The 18573-nt window shown below is 38.2% G+C and overlaps 1 protein-coding gene across 3 annotated transcripts; it reads right to left on the bottom strand.

The window, feature by feature from the left end:
• Positions 1–331: 331 nt before the first annotated feature.
• Positions 332–17159, bottom strand: LOC144032950 (sodium-dependent neutral amino acid transporter B(0)AT2-like). Of its 3 annotated transcripts, none has more exons than XM_077540545.1 (12): positions 16935–17159; positions 13869–14088; positions 12582–12739; positions 12027–12153; positions 11779–11954; positions 11398–11508; positions 11082–11323; positions 9788–9971; positions 4293–4494; positions 4051–4210; positions 3163–3325; positions 332–3038 (listed from the first exon to the last, which is right to left on the bottom strand). In XM_077540545.1, the coding sequence occupies exons 1-12, from the start codon at positions 16935–16937 to the stop codon at positions 2691–2693; spliced, it is 2094 nt and encodes a 697-aa protein (XP_077396671.1). In that variant the 5' UTR covers positions 16938–17159; the 3' UTR covers positions 332–2690. The 3 variants fall into 3 exon arrangements, with proteins under 3 accessions (XP_077396671.1, XP_077396680.1, XP_077396661.1); XM_077540554.1 differs by having other exon boundaries at positions 13859–14088; XM_077540535.1 differs by having other exon boundaries at positions 11779–12153.
• Positions 17160–18573: the final 1414 nt, after the last annotated feature.

Below are 18573 nucleotides of genomic sequence, written 5' to 3' on the forward strand. Positions count from 1 at the left end.
TAAAAACGAATTTTTACTGACATTTTGCATGTTTGAATAACACAAAAATAGTCTTCCTCGTTCATTAATTTTCATAGCATACTCATACTGAGAATATTAATAATAAAAAAAGCTTTTCTACAAGCTAAATTTTGACTTATATGTAGCCTATTACCTTACCTGTATCTTGTGTATTAATAAATATAATAAATTAAAACTATAAGTCAGTGCAAAGTAACTATCCAGAAGTGGCACTGTCCAATAAAAACACATACCAACAAATTAGTTTTGAAGTGATAAAAACAGCACAAGTATTAGCATAAAATTAGTCAAATAAGTTGAGTCAAGTTGCTGCATGCCATCAAGAATGTTTAATAAAATCAACATCTATACAATAGGTAGAATTCTCAGCATCAATTGACCTGAGGTGAAATGCAACAAATATCACACAAATATACAAATACAGGCCCGATTGCAAGGCAAGTTAAAACAATTGTCATGTGCATATTCTTTGTGAGGCTCTTCACTAATGTCAAAAACGCAATCCAACCAAATTCAAATGTTAAATAAAATGTTCACATACATGAGGATCCATCAGAATGTCTGTAGCTGTTCATTAACAACTCTTACTAGTCCTCACAAACACATTTGCATGCAAACATGGGAAAAAGAAAAAAAAAAAAAGATCACGCAAACGTCCCCCCAGTCTGACGTTTTTATGGCAGTCAATCCCAATCACGGCACTGACATTCGTACGACATGAGAGATCATCAGGTGTACCACAGGAAATGATCCAATTTAACTTAATTGGCCAAAAAAAGCATACTTCATTTAATATGTATTTTTTTTTTTTTTTAGGATAAATGGATGGAAGTTCATTCATCGATGCCAGTGTTGTATATTGACGGGTAGATTACAGATAAATTTTCTTCCACTAAATTGCAGACATCCAACTTCAGCTTTGTGTTCAACCAAAACAGATTTCACACTAATTTGGGAGTATATTGAGACGAGACTATTATATCAGCTGTAATACCTTTTGACATGTTTTCTTAGGTGGTGGCAAGAGATCAATCCAATGCAAAACAAAAATACCTGCTTAATAAAATTTGGGAAACTGCAGCATATTTACTTTAACTGACTGCTGTGACACTCTGGGCTCTATTTTCATGACTGGCATAAATTCTATGAGTTATGTGGCAAAACTACATTTTACATTTACAAAACTATAATTATAGACTAAATGTCCTACATTTTCATCTTTGTCAATTTAATCCATGATCTTTCGGGTTGATTTTGAATGTATTTATTTTAGCAGTAGGCTATGACAGCACAGCTGTTAGTGTGGAAGAAAGAAGGTTGAACAAGCGTCAAACAGTCGTCTGGGAGTTGTGAACCTAACGTATACGAACATAACAAAACAAACCTATTGTTGTGTCACCTCGAAGCAACGTCATCTCTGGCGGCAGCCAACACAAAAGTGCTACCAGATGACGTTGCTCCTGCTTGACAAAAAGCACGTTTGTTTCTCGGATGGCTCTGTGATGCTAGGTAACGAGTGGTCTCCGTTTTTGGTTCATATATTTAAAAAATAATATTTATTAAAATAAATAAAAATATGAGACAATATGAGACAAATATGGCAACTTGGCAAACAAGGGATGGAAAGCGAGTTCATTCTACCTTTAAGACTTCAGGGTTGTGATGCATCTAACTTTACAAGCAATATTAGGCACGGTACAATTTGTACTTCAAAGTCAGGGAATTGCGATACAGCACCTGTATTTGATTTGTGGATTTTTTTTTATTTTTTTTTAAAGTTTTTATGACAATACTTACAATGATGCTTTAAAATCCTGCACACATTAAATGCATTTTTAAAACTAAAACTAATTCTAAATCTAATAAAACTCACTAATCTGCTCTAAAAACTAATTAAACTAAATTAAAAAACAAACCAAAACTCAAAACAAAATTAAAACTATATATACAGTATGCTAACTATATTTCTACCACAGTTCACATACTTGTGAATGAATATGAATTTATCTAACTTGCGCCAGGCACTTTGACGTTTTAGATCAACGTTCTGCCAACAATCTGTCACTTCACCAGACACATCTCCAAGACAAGTCCTTCTGCTGCGCTGGCCCACCTACCTTGGCAGAGACCGGTCGGTCTACCAAATTAGCAAACACGCGTAGCGAGCCTTGCGCCGATACAAAAATCAGCATCTGCTGGCTTTTGCGCTGCACAGTCTTTGAAAATAGAGCCCTCAGTGTTCACAATGATGGCTAAAATGTTCTAGTAGTGTTATACAGAGAAGCCCTGAATTTTGATCTTTGGCATTTGAGAATTTGCTGGAAAACTCACATTTTCGCTGTTATTGTAACAGTATTGCTTCAGCGCCATCTGGTGGCATTTTAGTACTAAACTGACTCGACTTTGCCACCATTTTGTGACATTTATATTCATGGCAGTATTCCATCCTGAACCCCATGCAATTAGCAGGGGGTCACTGTATTTACTTAAGAAACTAGTTTTACTTTGCTAACAATGTAGCTTCCTGCGCTAAACAACAATTGTGACTCTTGCTGTCCTCCCTTCATCGTCCCGTTTCTCCTGCAGAAGTGTTTTGCTTCTTCACTCTCTGAGGACCTACACTTGAAACATTTTGCAAACAACCTCCACCCTGACGAGCACGCGCATCCTCACACTCCCGTGTCCTGCTCCACCTCGTCCTCCTCCTCCTCCTGTTGGGGCAAGAGGCGATAGTGCTCGCCGCCCACTGGCAGGAAGGTCGTCCTGGGACGGACGTCGTCTTCCTCGGGGGCAGCTTGATGGGAGTTGAAATCCAGCTGTTCCACAGAGCTGCACTTGGTATACAAGTCGCGGTTGACCTCCTTGCCAACGTCGTCCACGGAATCGGCGCCAAGCAGCCTGCGGTGCTGCAGCGTTGAATGGATGTAACCGATGGGTACCGGCAGGCTGGCAAAGACTATGAGCAAGACGATCATAACCAGAGCCCAGCCCGGGTACTCCAGAGTCATCTCAGAGGCCTGTCCGGACAAAGACAAACTGTTTGATTCTGATGTGGTAATAGTTTGCTTTGCAGTGAGTCTTCAACATGTCACCCCTCCATATAAGATTGAAACCGTGCACATGATCAACAAAAGTACATACCGTGCTTTCATTCCAGGCAGTGTATGTGGGCCCTTTAAAGACCATTCTCAACAAACTGGCAGCCAGAAGTCCGATCATGGCCACCAAGCACACGTATTTCCAAAGATATTTGTACACCACCGGGGGGCGCCATTTGAGCATGTCTTCAATATCATCCAGGAAGCTGCAATTGCAGAATGGAGGGTATTTTCTATGCACTCCATTAAATTTCAAATAATCAGTCCACAAAATACAAACATGTGCACTTATTGTATAAATTACAGATACTCTGTGACAAAATGTAATTTGAGGTTGAGTGAAGGTGAGTCCGAAATATTATGTAAAATGCCAAATACCTCTTGAATACCTCTAAAGTAGTCCCCGACACAAACACACCTCATGCATGCCTCTTGATGACAATGTTTGAAATCTAAAAGATGAAATAAGTTTGTTTTTTTTGGAAGCGGTTTTATTGAGATTCTTCCTTGTAATTGTTAAAGCAATGTGTTTTATCACTGGGATATTTTAAATATAGTGGACACCCACATACTTGTGGTTTGGCACTCGCAGATTCACATTTTTGTTGACTTTTTAAAAAAAAATTTTTTATGTATTTTATTTTAAACATTCTGACCCCTGCTCCCATTTTTTCCCCATCCCCCCCTACATTTGTGTAAAATGCATATTGAGTTTTTATCAGTTTTTTGGGGTTAAAAATTCCCAATACCCAATGAGTGTCAATTACATGCAGTACATGCAACCTGTTACTAAAACAAAAGTGAACTGCATGACTCAGCAGAAACAAAATCACCAAGCGAATTGGATGGTCCCAGAATAGATCTAAGCTAAGTCCTTTGATGCTTTCAATAAGTGTATGATGACAAAAACAAAAAGTTATTCATGACTTACCGATCAGTACCATAAACCCAGGAGACGCTGATGGTTTCAAAGATGACAACAATGACTAAAGGCAACGTGGCGGAGTAGTCATCAAACATGGCCACAAAGTAGTTGCCTGAGCGCTGAGTGAACAGAAGCCCGAGCAGGAAGCCCAAAGCACAGCTGCAGACTGAAAACAATCACAAGAGAGAAACACTGAGACCTGGCCTGATCAAAATATGACAAATTTGTATTCAAGTGGACTGGCGTACCAGTGAGCAAGGTGCGGTGGCGTCCCAGAAACTTAAAATTGTCCATGAGAGGTGTGAGGATTCCCTGCATGGTCCCAAACATGGTGCTCATGCCCAGGTTGAGCAGCATGAGGAAGAACAGAGCGGACCAGAAGGGACTGGCTGGGAACAGAGCCATCACCTCAGTGAACGCGATGAAAGCCAGTCCTGTTCCTTCCACTCCCTGAGCTCGGACATAAACAAACAGATGCAACATGACAAACATTGTATATTTATACCACACACAACATCCAAAAAGTAAGGAATATTCAGCTTTTGGGTGACATTTCATGATGAAGCTAAAATGCTGTACAACCTTGACAGGTAAACTCTGTGTTGTGAATTCAGCATCAATAAAGCATAAATAAATACAGTAGTCCCTCACTACTTCCCGATTCACTTATTCATTGATTTTTATTTGGGTCCATTTATGCAGCGGTTTTTGGTCCTTTTTGTAATATTTGAGGCAATCAAAACAGCCCTTTCTTTCATTTATCACAATCTATTACATTTTTAAACACAATATTGAGTCCATCCCTCCATCCATTTTCTTGACCGCTTATTCCTCACAAGGGTCGCGGGGGGTGCTGGAGCCTATCTCAGCTGGCTTTGGGCAGTAGGCGAGGTACACCCTGGACTGGTTGCCAGCTAATCGCAGGGCACACAGAGAGAAACAACCATCCACGCGCACAAACACACCTAGGGACAATTCGGAGCGCCCAATTAACCTGCCATGCATGTCTTTGGAATGTGGGAGGAGACCGGAGTACCCGGAGAAGACCCACACAGGCACAGGGAGAACATGCAAACTAGGGATAGACCGATTATCGGCTGGGCCAATTATCGGCGCCGATATTCAGCATTTTGAGAAATATCGGCATCGGCCATTTTGAAGAATCATATGGCCGATAATAGATCAATTTTTTTTTAAGTGTTAACTTCAGGGAACTAATTTAAATATAAATTAAAAAAAAAGAAGTTTTTATTTTCATTTTTGTCGACCCTGGGAACTCTCTGCACCTTCTGTTTTTGATTGAAATTAAAACTAAGATAAGTAAAAATTTAATACTTTGGATATTTTGATAGACTTTTATTTTGTGTAGAAAATAATTCTTTGTTTTTATTTAACTTTTGAAAGCATGCTACTGCACCTGGGAGATCCCAGAACTTGTCTATTGACTAAGATTTTGAATAAATAAAAAAAAAAAAAAAACTTAAAAATATTTTACTAACCCTAAAAGTTGCTCAATAAACATATGCTTTAAAATAAATAAATAAATAAATAAATAAAAAGATAAGAGCTGGAGTTTGTATTTTTTTCCAAATTTTGATGTCCCTTTTTAGTGAAATTCGGCTTCAAATATCGGTTATCGGCATCCTTCACTACTAATAATTAGTATCGGTATCGGGCCCGAAAAAACCTTATCGGTCTATCTCTAATGCAAACTCCACCCAGGAAGGCCGGAGCCTGAATTGGAACTCGAGTCCTCAGTACTGGGAGGCGGACGTGCTAACCACTCGACTGACAATATTGAGTAATTTGATAAATTAAGAAACACCATGATAAGTTGAATTTTTTTTTGACATTTTTCTTGTTTAATTCTTAGCAAATCAGTGTCCCATCACTGGTGAGCTATTTTAGAACCAGTGTTGCCACAGTTACCTTGAAAAAGTAACTTAGTTACTTTACTGATTACTTGGTTTTAAAAGTAACTAAATTGCGTTACTGATTACTTGATTTTAAAAGTAACTAAGTTAGATTAAAAGTTACTTTTTTAGTTACTTTCAGCAGCTGCCGATAACACCATCTCAACATAAAAATAATGAGTTCCAAATACTTTATTGAAAGTGCTTTTTTAACATGAAAATAAAGTGTTTTTTTTATGAAAAACAAAATAGGCAGTCTCTCTTGACTTCTTGTAACGTAAATACTTTTTATAAAACAAAAAATAAAAATCTATCCAGGTTGAAAATGAAAATCCCCTAAATTCCTCTATTGTTTGTTTGTTCCGTGATTCCAGTGTGTACACATGTATCAGTTTAAATATTTATTAGTAGTTATTGACAGTTATAATTGTTTTTTGGTTTGTTTGTTTTTTCTCTTCAAAATAAGGATCAGGAAAACAAAAGGTTGATAATTTAATGTTAAATATAAATATTTAACCTTTAGACAGACACCAACACAATTAAACAGAATATTTGCACATTGTGAAGTATTTCAGAAACATAAATTTAAGACATGAAATAAACCTACCGTCCAGCCAAAAGAAATATGAAGCCACCTTATGGAACAATAAATCTATCAAACACATTTTAACCACTTAATATATGCAAAAATATTTCCAAAAGTTCATTTCCCTTTTTAATCAACAATTTTTGTATTTAACAATTTTTTTTTTCTTTTGTCATCACTTTCATTTTTGGTTAATGTATGACATCTTTTTTTGTTTTTTTAATCTGAGACACGGTGATGACCACAGAATCACTACTGTTTATATTTTGTTTTTTGGGCTGTCGTAATCGCGGGCACGTCTCAGTTCTCCTATCTGCTGCTCATGCTAGTTGTAGACATTGACAGGGAGCCACAAACTGAGAAATGAGATACTTGCAGTGTGCTTTTAGCTTAGCTGGTGTGTTGGCTGTGGGACATACCTGTGTCGTTTGAATCCATGCATTGGATCGTCACGGGAGTTATTCTTTTTGGCTCGCGCGCAGTACCAACGCCGGCCCGGGACATACAAGTGCACCGAGAGGACTCGATAGCCATGGGAAATACCGAGATGTACGGCACCGGCTTCTGCTAACTGTCTCCATTTGTATGTTGTCACTCGTTGCGCGCGCGCGCGCCGTGTCGCGAGCACGGAAACACGGAAGTAGCTTGAATGGTGATGCTACTGAAATGTAAACAAAACAAGTAGAGCACGGCGCAGAACTCTTGCTATTGTTATGAAAACCATAAAGCCTCACTCGCAACCGATACGGTCGTTTAGCTCCCCTTGACGAACGATGGTTCGGTCGAATCGTTTTTTTGTTCCACCCCTACTGAAAACGTAACTTGTCTGACGTCACTCCCCCTGGCGAGAGGGCGGAGACGACCTCATCCCATAATGCTTCACGGACCAGTTGAGGATGGAAATAAATTATTTTTTTTACCACTTTTATGGTCCATAATGCACACTTTTTTTGTTGTGTTGTGTGCCTGTTGGTTAATAAAACTAGTAGTAAAAGTATCATCACTTTTGTTTTGAATGTGCAAACCATTCATGACCAGACCATGGCTGAATTCAGTGTGGTGATCAATGACTTCTGCCTCATCTTCGTAGTTAGCAGTAGTTGTTTGTGACTGTTACAACAGTGAGATAGTTTGCCTTCTTCATGAAAATGTGGAGTAACGCATTGATTCTCTGGACAGTAACTTTAATCAGACTACTTTGTAGAATTGATTCTCTGGACAGTAACTTTAATCAGACTACTTTGTAGAATAAAGTAACGCGTTAGACTATTAGTTACTTTAGAAAGCAACTTTTTTGAGTAACGCGTTACTAAGTAACGCGTTACCGGCAACACTGTTTAGAACACACCACAGTTAGCACGTGTCTCGTTCCCCGCCTCCTAACACCCTCCCACTGCACGAGAAGTAGACAAACAAGGCAATTAACTTCAACAAGGCCGCTCATTTACGCAAGTCTGCAAGAAGAACTCGTTGACAGACAGTATTAATGGTTATTGAAGGGGGGGGATAAATACATTTTGTTTTCATGCCTATACTTCATGGAAATTCATCTATTGCAAAAAGTGAGGGAAAACTGTATATGTCAAATAAAAACAATGTTTCAAAACCAACTCCCATTAGAATGACTATAGTTGTGAGCTGCACTTTCAGGCAACCTCCGAAGCCACCAGAACGAGTTTATAGCAGCCACATGCGGCCGTCACCAGCGGAGCATGAATGAAAACGTGCCATATGATGTTTCACAGGCCTTAGTACGATGCTCAAGCCTTCATTTAAATGTCACTCCACCGTGAGTACGTACACTTCATGAAGGTGCGTAATTGACATAATTAAGCCAATGGGAGAAGCTGCATAGCCTTAATCACACAGGAGAATATGTCCCTCATATTACAGTACAACCTGCAGATGGTGATAAATTAAAGACAGTGTGTAATATTTAGTGACATCTAGTGGTGAACTAATAGAATGCAGTGATTTTTAAGCATTATCATTACGGTGCCTCAGAGTGACCACATCCGCAAGCCTACCATCAATTACTACTAATTATTTAGCGAGCGAGCAAGAATTAACCGGCAAAAGCGGCTAATAGAAGCGGCTAGTGGGAGGAGGTAGTAAAAGCTAGTGAGAGCAAAGCAAAGGGAGACAAGCGGCGTTATCCCGAATCACAAGACTCATTAATGACTACCTGCAGGCCCCAGCTGTGGAAGGTAAGCTACGACGACTACGTTTGCAAAGATCTCCTTCCGCTATCAGTCTCCTGTAAGGCGAGGTGCGACCTATGTAATACAATTAGCGATTATAGAACTACGATTATGTAGGAAATTGTACATTGATGTGATAGAACATATTTTTTGCATATTATTGAAATTAATAATGGGCTTTTAAAATGAATTTTTAATTCACCACTAGATGGCACTAAATCCTACACACTGTCCCTTTAAATTAACTAAACTGCAAATGGCAGAGCAAATCAGCTTGCATGACTGACAAAAAGACAGTAATGACTGTAAAACCTAAGGACTTAAACAAATTTCCTGTCTGTTTAAAAAAAAATAAATAAAATAAAAAATTGTGATTTGGAAGACAATGTTTCAATCGAGTAGGAATATTTGATCTGGTATAGTAATCTCAATGCTGTACTTGAAACTACATTGGAAACTACATGGTTCCTTTGTGGTGGATATCAGCTTCCATATTTGGTCTCAAGCCTACCCAGCGTCTATGGAAAGTGTACATTTCTAGATAAATGATCAACTGTCTATCTAAAGGCCGCTGTTTATTTAGGTTTCTTGCTCACTTAACACAGCTTGCTTCTGTCTTTCCTGGAAACATACAAAACACCTCCGTTTTCATTTTTGCTGCGCTGCTCAGGGAATTTTACAGAGCCTCCAGAATTTCTGGGAACTGGGATTCCTTGACATTCTTGTCACAGTTCACCTCCACCATCATTTTGTGAAGAATCCTGCACGGATTCCTCCCTCTTTAAAATGTCGTTTGTCTTTGTTTATGCCTCCATATTTACTTCAGCCAAGAACAGAGTGCTTAATGGCAATTTGCTTGTTAGTAGAACAACACAAAAAATAACTACTTCATTCATACAAAACTTTCTGTAGGGTTGCCAAGTGGGAAGAACATTTCAGTTCAGGTAAAGGCGAATATTCTGGACTTGTTGATCATGCACATCAAAACAAGACTTTTTTTTTTTTTCTAAAGCATTTTCCCGCTCCTAGCAGATGTTGCTCACCTTGTTCATCTCCTCCTCCAGATTGCAGTCAGTGATGTTGAGACCCAGTGTGGCGCCATAGTGGCTGTACCACTCTCTGTAGTCTGATACGGACACGGAGGTTGGCTCGGTCATGTTGAACCTCGGCCACCCGTGTTGGTCCTGTTGTGTCCTGGTCCATATGCTGCTTAGAAGCCCAACGTTTCTGCAAATAAATACAACTGACATAAGAATACACATACTGCAGATGCCATACCACTTTTGTTGATGAAGTGATTTTTTTTTTTTTTACATATTAATTTGAATCTTTATACCCATGAAGTATATGAATGATAGTGCAGTAAATAAAACCCTGATGTAACCAAGGTAACTGGAACTTTTACAGTTCAAATGAAAATTTAACTAATTATTCAAGTGGATTGCATAAATGTCCACACTCAAAACTACTTTTTTTTTTTTTTTTTTTTTAAATCACCACTATGGTAGTTATTTAATGACATTATTAAGCCTTTTTGGGGAGGAGTCTTTCTATTAGAATTCGGTCTGGGCTTTGGCTGGGGAAATGTAACACTTTACTCATTCTTTTATTGTTTTGATGTCAGGATTTAGAATTATGGAGCCATTGAGGTCTGTACTATACTCTTGACTCAGAGCTTTTGTAATCATCATTCATGTTTATTTGTAATAATGATAATAATAATAATAATAATAATAATAATAATAATGTTATTGTTATTATTATGATTATTATTATTATATAAAATAAAAATACAGTAATGACTTGACTTACTGTACATTTGATTTTTTTGTTTTGGTTTTCAAGCAAAAATTTGAGAGACAAGTGCAAAAGAGTGACATCTAACTCAAATTGAAAAAAAAAAAAAAATGGAGTTTTGAATGTACGCTTTCACTGACAATGGCATTAAAATCAATTCAGATTCCGATTTACAAGAAGTGACAGTTTGTGAGATCAAATAAGAGGTTTCAAACTGTTACTTATTTTATTTTATTTTTTGGCAACTCCCAAACAAAGAGAATTGCACATTGTGCACTCTATTGAAAACAACCACATAACTTTGCCTTAGGAAAATTTGCTAGCTAATACAATACCAAATGCCATAAACAGGAGAATGAATAGCATCATTGTCACTGTGTGTCTTATACTGTCCCATAGTGGCCAATGCACATATAGCAGAATGAGCATAGTGAGGGCCCAAAACTGAATAATGACATTTCTTAAACATCATAACCTGGATGTGATTTTTCCCCCCCCCCCACAATGATGCAATCAAGCTTAATGGACTTTGGTACATACTCAGCCACGCAGCCCTTGGCAATGTTTTTGGCCCGGAAACCCAAGATGACGAAAACAACGAGCGAGGCCAGCACAGACGTCATGAAGTTGATGCCCGAGACCAGCAGAGCGTCCCTGTGACAGTTGTTTTGGACCGGATTGTAGGAGGAATACGCGATGACGGAGCCGTAGCCCAGTCCCAGAGCGAAAAACACTTGAGTAGCAGCCTGCCGCCACACCTGCATGTTCCCCCAAATCTCCAGCTGAGAAGAAACACGTGAAAAACTCAGTCTCATTTGATTGAACACATCTTTCACATCACGAAATGGGTGCTTACTCTGGGATAAAACATGTACGTGATTCCCTCTATTGCTCCATCCAAGGTCAAACCTCGAATGAGGAAAATGAAGAGCACCACATAGGGAAAGACTGAAGAGAAGTACATCACCTGAAATTTGGAACAAGCAGAGCAAGAGAGAGAAAGAGGTCACTTGGTAGGAATAAGGGAAGAAATAGTTTAACTTAAAGGTTACAGCATTGTGCACTAGTTGAAGTAGTTCATTCAACAACTATAGATGTTACTTCTCTGTATGTTCATGACAATTAAACACAACCAAAATGTGACTTATTTTCAAATAAACTTTATGTAACTTCATAATAACTGCATATGCAATAGAGATGGTGATGAATGTGAGTTGTGAATGATCTTCTTGTTCACCTTTGCAGACGACTTGATGCCTTTAATCATCGCCAAGGAGACAATAGACCATGCAGCTAATAAGCAGCCCGTCATGATGGAATTAAACTCTCCGGATTCCTCGATGGAATTGGAGATGTTCAGAGCTTTCCGGAACCAGAAATAGGATGTTGCCGAACTCCGTGCGCATTCCTTCACTGTAGATAAGAGCAGCACAGGCATTGACTGAATATGACATCGGATAACTTGTCTGAACAGGTAAGCTCTACCTGTGTCATTGGTGGTCACGTCAATGGGACAGTTCTCCCACGGTAGAGGATACTGGAAGGAGTTGCCCATGTAGAAAAGGCTCCATGCAATAATCACATTGTAGTACAGAGCCACATAAAAACAAACCTGAGGACAAAAGTTCAAAGTGGGCAATGTACAATTTTTTTATACTGCAAAAACGCGGCATTTAAAACAGGCCTGTGTTGACTTTTTATATCCACTGTATATATTCTTACACAGTCAAATTGTAAACACTGACAATCAAGTGATTTAGGTGGAAAAGAAATTAGGTGTACTGGAAAATAAACATACACGCTGGATGAACACAGAGATTCTTGTTCATACTCAATGTCAGTGGGAGAAAGTTACACAACACCTCTCATGTTACAGCCCCTCATCGTCCAAGTTTTATACACAGATAGCCTGCGAGAAAGACTTGCTTACGCACAGGACAGGAGATAACCCAAACTGCTCAATCTCTTCAAACCCAAACATACTTTAGAGACACAACATGTTGGAACTCAATCAACACGTAAACATGTAAAAATTCTCACCAAGCAGCTGGAGTAGCCGATGCCGGCCAGTTTTGGGGAAATGTGCTTCCACACGCCGATGCTCCCCTGCCGAATGCTTTGGCCGGCTGCCAACTCCATGAAGAAGAGCGGAACTCCAACCACCGCCAGAAGAAAAACATACAACAGCATGAAGGCCCCTGCATGGAAGGAAAAGGAAATAGATGCGGAATTGCGGATTACTTTTAGGGTTACTGCAGTATGTCTGTCATCAAATATGGACGATTGGCAGAGCTGGGAAAACAGTTTTAACCCAAGAAAAACAAACAACAGATTAAAATGTAAACTGTGTTATGTAATATTATTGTACTTTTATTTTAACAACTTTGGTAGTCAGGGACGGACTGGGAACAAAATTCAGCCCAGGAAAATATTGGTCAAATGGGGATGGATGGTGGGGTGCGCCGAATTCTATTTGGCGACCAGCGAGGAGGGGAAGGAGGTGACCATGCAGCAATTAATAGTTATCAACGGGGAATGTGGGCGGGGGAATCACGAGACCAAAAATGGAACGTCCATTAGAGAAAATTACATTCCTAATGGTTAGTCCAGCCCTGTTGGTAGTCATTACCGAGGTTTCTATATACTAATGTGTACAGAATTAATACATTTATAAATGGGTTATTTTAAAGTAATGATTTTCAAACTTTTAATGCCAAAACGTATTTAGGCAAATATGTCCTGAATGAAGTTTCATGATATAAAACATCTTCTGGAGCTACTTACATTTTTTTTATTTTTTTATTTCCCATCTTTTTTATTTGATAACTTTACCGTGAATACAACAGTTGAAAACCTCATTATGTTGTTGCAATACACCAGAGGGACCTGTGAGCTTTAGTGCTCGGATGAGTCAGCCATTTTGCATTGACACATAGCAGAAGGAAAAATAAACGTGTTCTTTCTGAGATACATATATATTTGGGAAGGTGTTGGAACAATTGCATGTCTTCACCATTATTACGATTGAATGTATTGGGGTTAATGGGCAGTTTGGGACCCCATTTAGGACTTTAAGCATGGCTATTAAAAAAAAAAAAAAAAAAAAAAAAAAAAAAGAGACTTTTTTTTGTATGTCTTTACCATCACTGATGAAATTATAGGAAAATGACACATTATTATGAACTAGTTCTCACACTATATGATTATTGAATAACTGTTCAGTATTATATGATGACATCCTGTTTTTAATTATTATTTTACAATAAATATTAAAAAATCATATTAGTAATCCCAATCTAAAACGCTAATCTGCTGACCGATAGTCACCTCCTCCATTTTGGTGGCAAAGGTACGGGAACCTCCACACGTTCCCCAAGCCGACACTGAAGCCCACCTGGGCCAACACATACTGGATCTTGGAATCCCAGGCCGGCCGGTCTCCATTGTTGGTTTCGTTGGCGTCGGAACTGAGGGCGATCTGAGACTGCGACTGACTCTCAGTCAGCCATGCGCCATCCTCGTCGCCATTCAGCGAAGGTTTCTCCGTCTTGGAATCAAGAACAGCAATAAAATACACATCAAATGATAAACTGGTTATGATCATGACTTTGCACAAATAGAATCATTTTTATACAGTCTCTATCACAGACTTCACCTACTGCAGAAGTGCTTGGAACAAATACCCGCGATAAATGGGAGTTTACTCTAACAGCATAACAAGTTGGAGTGTATTTGTTTAACAGTCTGTCAGCTGTTATGCGCATTTAAGGGGAAGGGAATAGCGCAGACGGCTTGTTTGGTTATCACAGCATCACGTGTGTGGAGCTCTCACTTCCCACCCATCACCTGCCATGTGAAAAAAAACACATGAAGACGTGTGCTGCAACTCAAGCCACACTCCATTTAGTACATAAACAAGCACAGGGGGAAGGCGGGGAATCGGGGGTCCGTTTGGAAACCCGTCTCAAATGTCAACTGCGCAGCAGATCGAGAACATGCGGGATGTTATTTAACTGGAATACGGGAAGAGGAAGTGTGGCTTTACCAGCCAAAATAAATAAACACCACATTATGTGAGCTTGTAGTCACTCACAGAAGCTGTTGGCTGACATGCCGAGTGGCATGACCTCGCCGCTTAGATTGAGCACGTTTGGCTGGAAAGATTGATTAAATTACTGTAGGTACAGGCTATTTGGGGAATGACAAATGTGCAGAGTAGTTAGCTCTTAAAATGGAGGGTGGGTGGGGGAATGTAGGATTACATTGGTTGAGGCTGTGGGTGGTGCCGAGGTGTAAACGGAAGGCATGTTGTCAAGAAATAGACCTTATTTCACCAGCCTTCAAATTTCTGTATTCACACATTATGACATTTTGCTTTTAAAAATCAAAAAAATGAAATCAGAAAATATAATAATAATAATAATAATAATTTATGAAAAACTGTCAAAGTGATACAAAGACACTTTGCAGACACACGTGGGTGACGCTGCGACACGTCATTTACGACATTGTCACCATATTTTGTCACACCTAAAGTATGTGCGCTTTTATTTACTTGTGCTAAGGCTTCGAATGTCAAGGGCACTAATGGACAAAAGGGAGTGCGAATGTGTTATGTCACGATGCCCTGCTCTAACTAGAAACGTTGTTGTAAGGCAAGATCAATTGTGCTATTTTGTACATTTTAATGCAATTTCAATAACACATTTATGAAAGAGAAGCTTTGCTGCAATTTTGGGGAAAGTCTGTCACTAAACCATCTTATCTGATAAAGATGAATTACATGTTGAGTCAGAGCAAAAGAGGAATGGAGTGGATTTATAAATTGCAGCACAGATAGAATAGGGCATTTTGCACCATTGTGGGATGGAACAAAGCTGACTCCCCGCGAATGGAAGCGGCCACCTCATTGGTCGACACTGGAAAAGCAGAAATTAACTCACTGGGTTCCAAGAGAGATGAGAGCAAAGTGTGTTTATACAGGTAAACTGCAAGATCTCCCCTTGCCAACGAAGTAGTCAGCTGACCATGTGACATTCGCAATTGGAGACCGCCGTCTACCAAATTCACAAACACACTAAACTAAGTTTTGTCTTTGTAAGTAAGGACTTTGACAACTGTCATGTGTGGAGCATGTCAAGCTCATTACTTTACGTGATTGAAGTGAGATTTACACATTGAATAATCTCAGTTGTAAAATCATCACCCCTCTACAGAATAAAGCATCTGCTCAGGCATGTGGCCTCTGCATTCATAAATGCTTACAGTAAATAGGCCTCACCTGGAAAAGCAACCAGTCATTTCGACAGAAGAAGAAGAAGAAGAAGAAGAAGAAATTATTAGGGACAGGACAAAAGCAATAAATAATAATTTTAAAAAAACAACAACAACACTGTCAACAAGTACCTGGAGCATTACTGTTATATTTAAAGTACTCAATTGTATTAATTGAAGAATGTTGTTATTGTGCTTTGCACGGTTGAAGAATTGCACTGCATCATACTTGCAAATCTTCTAGTAACTTGATTTAGATACAAGAGAGGGGCAAAATATTAGCACCTTATTAACACCACTTAATATGAGTGCAGTTCGACACCACTGCAGTGGAAAAAATAAAATTAAATTGCCTTGTCCTGATTAGTTGAAGACAGCTGTTTTGTTGTATGAATGGCAACAAGTAAGCACATTTCATTGTTCTGCCTGTTGCTACACATCACAGGTAGATGAACAAGATAAATTATTTGTCATAAATTAACGAGAATATTTAGACCACGTACGTGAAATTGGATAAATCCCATCGCCCCCGATAATCTGATATCCCACAGCACAGTAGTAGATAATCACTGCTGGAATCACCACTGAGTTTTAAAGCAAGGACTGTGTTGTCAGTAAATAAAAATTCAGTAGTATTTAACTTTTTTGTTTTACATTAACTCATTTCCATTTTAAATGAATCATTACAAGTAGGATACGTTTTTTCCTTTGCATATGTGCAATGTTAATATTCAATCTGCATGTTACGTGTCTTACAACAACAAACAACAATAACAACAGTAACAATGATAATAATAATAAATACAATCTCTGGCTAATTTTTTTTGATGGTTGCTCAGAGAGCTAAAAGCCTCTATTGCTTAAGGTGGTACTTACTATTTAGTGAGAAGTGTGAGAACCACTAATCTAAAATATGGACTAACACATTCGACGGCGTACGTATCCGAACCAGTAGCGAGACAAGCAGAAGTGCACGCTCCATTCACGCAAATTGGATATATTGTAACACGCACTGTACAGCAAAGCAAAGCAATTTTGCTCGGTGGGTCGAACAAGCTTGAAATCTGAACAGAACAGCAAAAATACATGTTGAAGAGCGTATGAGAGAAATTGAATTACCATGATTGACAGCTCGCTCCAACGCTGCTGCTCTCAAGTTCCGAAACGCGAACGATCCCGATCTTGTTGACTTTTTTTCAAGTTTATTTTAACTTTCCTTTTCAACACTTCTCCTCAAAACGTGTCCTTCGATCTCGACCAAAGGATGTTTAAAAGTCCCCTCTTTATTATTATTTGTCTTGAGATGTGTGTTTACGATCGTGTGAGACACTTTTGAAGCAACACGCGGTCACTCACGCGTTTGGAACAAACCAAATAAGAGCAAGTGAGAGGTTACTTTTACGACATCCAATGGGCAGGCTGGAGGGGGCGGGGGCGGGGTCGGACGACACTAAAATACACGCAACTTCATTGTTGTGAAGTGTACGCTGCCCGATGGTGGCAAAATAAATACTGTACTTCTGTCAAAGAAAGAAAGAAAGAAAGAAAGAAAAGCAAAAAAAAAAGTATAACTTTTAACTATCTAAGTCTAAGTAAGTAAAAAGTCCAATTTATTTTATTTTTTTTAACTGTCAGGGACCGTTTTGATAATTTACAGATTTTCCACAATAAAAAATAAAAAATAAATAAATAAATAAATAAATAAATAAAAATAATAATAATAATAATAAAGAAAATAGTTTTGATCTAGTGCTCGTACTTTGAAGAAAAATCTAACCAGCTAGAAATCAGGCTTCAAAACATGCTGAATGCTTTTATAATGTTGTGAATTGACAACAACAAAAATAAAAAAATAAAAAAATAAAATAAAAAAATACTAAATCAGCTAACGATAACAGTAAAATAAAATAATAATAATAATAATAATAATTTAAAAAACAAAACAAAAAGGGGCCACTGTTGGGGAATATCTCGCTTCTCTGATTTGGTATGCTATGACTGTATTTTTGTTTATGTTTTGTACGTGTTCCTTAAAGGGCTCTGTGACAGCTATACCTGTTTAAAAGTGCTATATACAGTAAAGTTGACTTGTTTCAGTACTGTTGTTAATGCTCGCTTGTTCAAGCAGGTATTTGTTTTTAAATATATATTAGGAAGTAAAAGTAAAAGGTCGTCAGAAAAAGAAATACACACGTTAAGTACAGTACATAACAGATGAAAAATTGAACCTGAAAAATTAACGAAAATCCATGGAACAAAACAAAATTATCAGATTAAGAAAAAAAAAAAGAGGGAATCAACAGCAGATGGCGCTGTGTCACAATACAGTAGGCTACAGCAAATCCCAAATTGAACAAAAATGCCAAAATAAAAAAAACGAGAAAAGAATCAACAGCAGAGGGCGCTGTGCGACAATACAGTCCAACAAGTCCCAAATTGACCACCTCTCTGCTAAAACTTTAGTAGAAGCTTTTTCATTCAAAAATGTTTAATAAATTTGGTTAAATTGGGGAAAGGCACTTAAAAATAATAAATCCTTTCCTATAGCATCTTAATTATAGAATAAAGAAATGCTTTCATGGTAAAAGAATGCAAAACTGGAAGTTATGAAAACAATACGAATGAACCATAAAGCTATCAGAATACAAAAAGTGAATGAAACAACAAATGAAAACAGAGACTAAATAATTAAATGGCTATTTAAAGAGGTGACTTTTGAGAAGTTTCAAACTGCATGTGAAACACTTCAATCCTTTAT

The sequence above is a fragment of the Festucalex cinctus genome, chromosome 1 (genome assembly GCF_051991245.1).
Source record: "Festucalex cinctus isolate MCC-2025b chromosome 1, RoL_Fcin_1.0, whole genome shotgun sequence".
NCBI lineage: Eukaryota > Metazoa > Chordata > Actinopteri > Syngnathiformes > Syngnathidae > Festucalex > Festucalex cinctus.